Below are 7,738 nucleotides of genomic sequence, written 5' to 3'. Positions count from 1 at the left end.
TATGCGTAAAGGCCTGAAACCACTTTGTCGATTGCTCTTCAAATGATCAGATTATGCAGCTGTGCACCTGTATGTATCTTTTGCCAAAATTTGCTTTCTTGTGCCTCTGTATCACGAAAATGGTATCATTTGTTTGATCGTCATTATTTTGCATCTTATGTCAATGGATTATGTACAACAAACTTGTACTAGCATTTAATATATTGTATTCCCTCCATTCTTGAAAGGTCAGAGGTGAAGTCTCCAAGTACATCATCGAGGGCGACCTGGTATTTTCTGTAATTTCTATTATCTTGCTAATTTAAATTTATGTGACTTCTGAATTATGAAATTGGATTGTTTTTTGAATTTGTTGTGGTTTTATTTATACTTTTAATCTGGTTATTCACTTGTTTGAAGAAATGAGAAGCTTTTCTGCTGTTTGATGGCATATAATTCATTCATTATTATGATAGAATTATTTAAATTTAGAGATGTTTTCTTTATAATTTTGCATGGATAGATATAAAATTGCTTATAGTTTCCAATTTATAATTTGGTGGTGTTAAGAATGGGTTGTGAAAATTGATAGATTTAAAGTAATGCATGTTTTGTTTATTAGACTTTTGGGGTTGTACGCAGAGGTGATTCAATGCTATAACAATTAGGCGATTGAAGCAGATGCAATGCTACAGAGGGGCAAGGCACATTCAGAGTTTGCCTTGCTGCAGACAGCAAACCAAGAACAAATGCAGGACATTGTAGAGGGGAAAAAGAGTTCAAGTTGCTGGCAAGACGTAGCTCTCTGGTCCTAAATTGTCGAACTGGTTTGCCTCTTATCTCTTCCTGTAATTGGGTTCAATATGGGCATTCAACGGATTTTTTACGAAACTAAGCCTTATTAGTAAACTATTTACGAATATAGACGCGTGGCCAAACTATTTACGAAACTGAGCTTCTGAGGTAAAACGCTGCCTCGGTCAGCGTTTTTCCTCATTTTTATTTATTTAATTTGTTTTGAATTATGTATTTTGTGAAATACAAAATAAAAAAAAAAAAAAAAAAAAAACTGAAATACACAAAAACGCTGCCTCAGTCAGCGTTTTTGTGTTAGGCTATAACAGGCCTTAAAACGCTGACTGAGGCAGCGTTTCATTAATACTAGAAACACGCTGCCTCAGTCAGCGGTTTTTGCCTGGTATATTCTTCCAGGCAGACGCAACGCATTCACTCTTCCTCAAAACTAAAAACTCAAACTCACTCTTCCTCAAAGCTCTGCCGTCGCCGTCGCTGCCGCTGCTGCCGCTGCCGCCGCCGCCTGCTGCCTGCCACCGTCGCCGCCGCCTACTGCCTACTGCCGCCGCGCCTCTCCTCTTCTTTATAATCACATTTTTGGTACTTCTCACTTATTTGTTTTTAAAATTTTAAAACCTAGGTTAGTTTGATAATTATATAGTACATTGTTTTAATTTGACAATGTTGTTGATTATTCTAAGTTAGTTTGATGTAAATTGATAATTATGTTGATAATTCTAAGTTAGTTTGTTGTAATTTGATAATAGTTTAGTATAAAAGCCCTAAATTGATATTAGTTTAGTAAGAAAGTTTATGATGAAATTGGGGAAATGTTTGGTAAAAATGTTGAAAATGTTGATGAAATTGTTGATATTGTTGATGAAATTGTTGTTTTAATTTGATAAAATAGCCTACATTGTCGTTTAATTACGAAAATTATGTTATGTAAAATACATTGGTTGTTAGTGTGAATATGTTCGTTGTGTACTTTGTTTTGGTTGTTATGTGAATTGGAACAATGGTGGTTAATTATGTTTGTAGTGTGAATTTCTTGGTTGTTATTGTGCGAATTGGTGGAGATTGCATGCAATTAAGATGTGTTTTTGGTTGTTGTATAGAATATGGCTGCACAAAACGCAGCTTTGTTATGCCGATGGGGGGGTGAATTTGTGTCTGATGGACCGAATGTCCAGTATAGTGGTGGAAATATGGAACCATTGCCACTTGGACCAGACATGACTTTCAACGATCTGATGAACGAGGTTCATAGCATTATTAGCTTAAATCGAATGAATGTACAACTTAACATTCAAATGAGGTTTGAGACTAATAATGCGGTTCAAGTGTTACCTTGTTCTAACGATAGACATTTGAAAGCTTTGAGGAGCGCTGTTTTAATGAGGGGTTATCCACATGAGATATATGTAGAAATAGTGTCTACGTGTACGCAACAAAGTACTTGACCAGATCAACAAGCTACCTATTTTTCCGGTTACACAGAGTCCTTCCGAATGCCCTCACAAGACATTCCATCAACTGAATATGGGATGGGGTCCTTCAGCAGACTGCTTCATGACGATCGGTTCCAGATGCCGTTGAGTTCACATATAGCTTCACCTGTGTATGGTGGAACATCTACGACAATGTTTGGCCAATCTGGGCCTTCGACATCGAACACAGTTATATCTTCTCCCATGCAACTCCAAAGTTATTCACCTACGCAGCATGATGATCATACATCACCGTCTCAACCATTGGTGAATCATCTTGAAAATCTACAACATATGGTGAATAACGAGTTGTCTCTGTATGATGCGCTCCGGGAAACAAATGATGAGGCTGAGAGCGAAGAGGAGGAACCAATTCTGGATAACATGGATGTTGATTCTACAGACATGGAAGGTGGGGAGGCCATGGTTAGAACTCCTATTCCTTGGTTAAGTCAAGTAAATGAGAATTATGAGGTTGATCAATATTGGGCCGAATCAGGTAGTCATACAACATTTGTGATCGGGGGGGAGTTTGAGAAGGGTATGTTCTTCAAATCTAAGAAACTGCTTCAGGAAATGGTGAAGAAGTATTCTATACAAAGGAACCAATTCTACACCACAGTGACCTCGAATGAGAAGGTCCTTCATCTGCGGTGCAAGAAGAATTGTGGTTGGTCGCTACGAGGCACCAAAAAAAGTGAGCACTCAGATACCTTTACCATAGTCACATACAAAGGCCCGCACCGGGACACCTGTGTCACTGAAGTGTTATCTACAGATCATGCACACTTGGATTCATCCTTAATTTCCGATTTTGTGAAGTCTTTTGTGCAGAAAGATCCATGCTTGAAAGTTGAATTTATACAGGAACTCATATCCAAGCATTTTCAGTTCGACGTTACTTATCGAAGAGCATGGTATGCTAGGGAGAAAGCCATAGCTGAAGTATTTGGAGATTGGGAGAGTTCTTATGGCCGACTTCCGCACTTCATGGAAGCACTCAAACAGTCAAACCCGGGAACCGTTGTTGTATGGAAATACAAAGCTCTGGTAGACGATGTTTATTACAGCAACATGGAAGTGTTTGAACGAGTATTTTGGGCCTTCGGCCCTTGTGTTGAAGGTTTTAAACATTGTATGTCTGTCATCTGTATCGATGGGACGCATTTGTACGGGAAATTTAAAGGAACATTGTTGGTTGCTACAGGTGTGGATGCAAACTTCCAAGTATTTCTGCTTGCATTTGCGTTAGTCGAAGGGGAAAACATTTCCAGCTGGTCTTGGTTTCTGGGCTGCATTCGGGTTCATGTCACTCAACGGGATGGCCTCTGTGTTATATCTGATCGACATGCTGGGATCATTGCAGCAATGAATGACCCTAACGTTGGATTCACCGAGCCGCGAGCCTATCACAGGTTTTGTGTTCGGCACTTGGCTTCTAACTTGAAGACTCACGTGCGAAGAAACGACATGAGAGATATGTTCAAGGCTGCTGCGTACCAAAGGCAGGAAAGAAAACTGGTAGCTGATATGAGTTTGATCGGTCAGGCGTGTACCAAGGCCATACAGTATATTGTCCAAGTGCCCTTGCCTATGTGGTCTTTGTTTCACGATGCTGGTCGCAGATATGGGATATGTACTACGAACTTCTCAGAAACATTTAACAATGTGTTGAAGGGTGCTCGATTTCTACCTATCATGTCCCTTGTGGAATTAACATTCCACAGAGTCAATAAGTATTTCATTGATAGAAGGGAATTATCTCAGACTAGATCTGAACAGGGACTTGCATACTCCCCCAAAGTCACATCCATTATGGAGAAAAACATTGCAAAGGCTAGATATCACAAAGTGGAAGCGTATAACCGTCGACTACATATATATCAAGTTGAAACAAAGAGGGGAGATAGAATTGGTAGAAAAGGAGGCCATAGACATACTGTTAACTTTCAGTTAAGAACGTGCACATGCAATAAACCACGGATCTTCCACCTCCCATGTTCTCATGTTCTAGCAGTTTGTGTGAAGTATTCGATATCAGAGCGGCCATGGGTGGACCGGGTACTGCAATCAGAGGCCTACGCAAACACATACGCTCCCCAATTCTGGCCTATCCCTTGTGAGACGACATGGAGAGAGAATGGAGGGCCTAAACTCATTCCCGACAACAGCATGGTACGAGGACAAGGTCTCCCTAAGTCAAGACGCATACGCAATGAAATGGATGAGACCAACCGTCCCGCGAGCAAATGCGGCCTCTGTCACCAGCAGGGTCACAACAAGAGATCGTGTCCCTCTAGATCGACCGGGCACAAATTTTTTATTTTTTCTGTTATCTAGAGTGATGTAGTAGAATAGTACGGTGATTGTATTTCTACATTTCAAATGATTGTAACAGTTGGATTTTTAGATTGAAGTACGAGATTTGAAATTCTGTATTTTGTTATCGCTTATATGTAATTTTTACTTTATAATTGTTGGATTATAACTGTTTATGAACAGATACCATGGACACCCGAGATAGGACACCCGGACCCACCGACCCTTCTGTCCTTACACTACATGACACACATCGTAGCGTTGACATTTGGAGTCAGTCGGTTGATCCGGCGGGCATACTGACATGCAGGCACTACACTGTTGCGTTCCTTGGCGATTGGGTTATCGATCCCCGCATTCTGCCTTTCGTGGAGTACGCTGGCTTCATGGGTATACATCGGATGGCGTTCAGAGAGGTCGACCCAGCGCTTGTTACTGCGCTTGTGGAGAGATGGAGGCAGGAGACGCACTCCTTCCATCTACCTGTTGGGGAGGCGACTGTGACGTTGCGAGACGTGGCGATACTCACACGGCTTCCCATTCATGGGAGTCCGGTGTCTGGATCTTCGTTGGCCGATCCCCCCGGTTATGTAGCTCAGGTTCTCGGGGTTCAGCCAGGACCGGACGATATCAGGGGCGGCGGATTGAGGACCGGTTGGATACGCGACACTTTTCGTGTGTTGCCTGATGGTGCTGATGAGGCCACTATTGCGAGACATGCTCGAGCGTACCTTTTTCTGCTCATCTCGGGTGTGTTGTTCGGTGGCAAGAATGGCATCCATTTACAAATCATTTACCTGCAGCTGGTAGACCACGACTGGGAGCATTTTCGTGGCTACAGCTGGGGCAGTGCTTGTCTGGCGATGTTGTATCGCCATCTGTGTAGAGCATCCCGCCGGGGTTCTCGTGAGATCAGCGGACCGTTATTTTTGCTTCAGGTAACCTACCTATCTGTTAACAATTTAATTCGGAAAGTTCTTACTTAGTTTACAATTAACCTAGTTTTGTGTGTTTGATGTCCAGTATTGGTCTTGGGAGCACATCCATGTAGGCAGGCCACGTAGGCCTGCTATACATCGTAAGGGGCAGCAGGATCAGGACCAGCAGTATGAGCGGTACATTCCTCCACCACGGCCTTCCGCTGACGAGGCGTACGCTTGCAGATGGGCGGTCCCCAAGCTGACATATGCGCATGCGGCGAGGGGCCTGCCGTACTACCGAGACGCCCTTGATCGACTGACCGAAGATCAGGTGAAATCTTTAATTTGTTTATGAAATTGTTATTTATTATGTATACTCTTAACATATTTAATATGCACTAACCTGTTTATTATGTTACTTTTTATGTGTTATCGCAGATGACATGGGACCCGTATGAAGCTGATTTAGTTGCTGCCATGCCTCCACATCTGCTAGATCATCAGGCGCAGTGGCGTTCTAGGGTCCCCCTGATCTATTTTGAGGTCGTCGAGGGTCACCTACCAGATCGAGTCATGCGACAGTTTGGACTACGACAGACTGTCCCCTAGCAGTGTGACACTAGTGCCCGGCTGCACCGCATTGACCGTCGGGGAAAGAGCGACAGGAACTGGCGGACGGAGCATGCCCAGTACATTGACTTGTGGCGTCGACGGTTGGAGTTCGTCGTCACTGGTGACCCCATCCACGGCGTTATGGATCCATACGATCCATACATGGAGTGGTACATGCGGATTACACGGCGTTTCATCAACCCCAGCTACACACCGCCATCCGCACATTACCATCCATCCTTTGACGTGATCAGGGGATATGTAAGTGTATTTGATTAACTTATCTTTATCAATTTTAAATTTGTATATCATTCAACTAACTCATCCTTAATTACTGCAGGCGTTGGATATGACGGCGATGGTTGACGCACTGTCGGACGTCCTTCCAGGCATACCTGAGCCGCCCAGAGCACAGGTCGAGCGGGTGCGAGATATGGGCATGGCTACCTTTCAGAGATATGGTCACGCCTATCTCGTCCACCCCCGGGACGATTATGGCGGCCACTCTAGTCAATCACAGTTCGAGGCTGGCCAGAGTAGCTGTGGGGGTGATCCTTCGTCATTCACGGGCGCAGAGGAGTACGACATTCGCAGTTCCGCACCCCTACGTCATCCTGATGACCCATCTTCTAGCCAGCTGACTCCGCCAGTACGCCCGAACCCATTTACCACGGTCTGTCACTACAGCCGTCGTCAAAGGCCGAGAGTGGACATACAGGATAGAAAGCCGTTACACCAAATTGATGAGTCATAATAGGATAGAATTATCTGATTTATTTGCTGTAATGACCTTCTCTAGTTTGTTGTACATAACACTTACATTACATTATTATTTTAATAATTATTTGAATGAATTTATGTCTTGTTTGAATTTCAAATTCCTTATTTGTCCACGTTTGACTCATTTCGTTCAAAATAAATTGTGGATGTGGAGGTGGTGGATGTGGAGGGGGATGGGTGGTGGAGGTGCTGGATGTGGAGGAGGAGGGTGGTGGAGGTGTTGGAGGATGTGGAGGAGGAGGGTGATGGTGGTGGTGGATGTGGAGGAGGAGGGTGATGGTGGTGGTGGATGTGGAGGAGGAGGGTGGTGGATGTGGAGGAGGGTGATGGTGGTGGTGGATGTGGAGGAGGAGGGTGGTGGTGGTGGTGGATGTGGAGGAGGAGGGTGGTGGTGGTGGATGTGGAGGAGGAGGGTGATGGTGGTGGTGGATGTGGAGGAGGAGGGTGGTGGTGGTGGTGGTGGATGTGGAGGAGGAGGGTGATGGTGGTGGTGGATGTGGATGTGGAGGAGGAGGGTGGTGGAGGATGTGGAGGAGGAGGGTGGTGGTGTTGGTGGATGTGGAAGGGGGCTGCACTGGCTGCTGTTGGGGGCCTGCTGTTGCTGCCTTCAGCCAACAGATAAAACGCTGACTGAGGCAGCGTTTTATGCTTAGGTGTAAACTGTTATGTATACAAGAAAAACGCTGACTGAGTCAGCGTTTTACTGTATTTCCAATTTTTTTTTTAAATTTGTATTTCACATAATACGAAATTTTATAAAAAAAAAAATAATAACCAAAGGTAAAACGCTGACCGAGGCAGCGTTTTATGTCAGAAGATCAGTTTCGTAAATAGTTTGGCCAC

The 7,738-nt window shown here is 44.0% G+C and overlaps 1 protein-coding gene across 1 annotated transcript; it reads left to right on the top strand.

The window, feature by feature from the left end:
• Positions 1-6,057: 6,057 nt before the first annotated feature.
• LOC110725929 lies at positions 6,058-7,071 on the top strand. Its single transcript, XM_021905400.1, has 2 exons — positions 6,058-6,376; positions 6,456-7,071. The coding sequence occupies exons 1-2, from the start codon at positions 6,257-6,259 to the stop codon at positions 6,867-6,869; spliced, it is 534 nt and encodes a 177-aa protein (XP_021761092.1). The 5' UTR covers positions 6,058-6,256; the 3' UTR covers positions 6,870-7,071.
• Positions 7,072-7,738: the final 667 nt, after the last annotated feature.

The sequence above is a fragment of the Chenopodium quinoa genome, unplaced genomic scaffold (genome assembly GCF_001683475.1).
Source record: "Chenopodium quinoa cultivar QQ74 unplaced genomic scaffold, ASM168347v1, whole genome shotgun sequence".
Classification (NCBI taxonomy): domain Eukaryota; kingdom Viridiplantae; phylum Streptophyta; class Magnoliopsida; order Caryophyllales; family Amaranthaceae; genus Chenopodium; species Chenopodium quinoa.
This window is presented reverse-complemented; position numbering and strand designations above follow the sequence as displayed.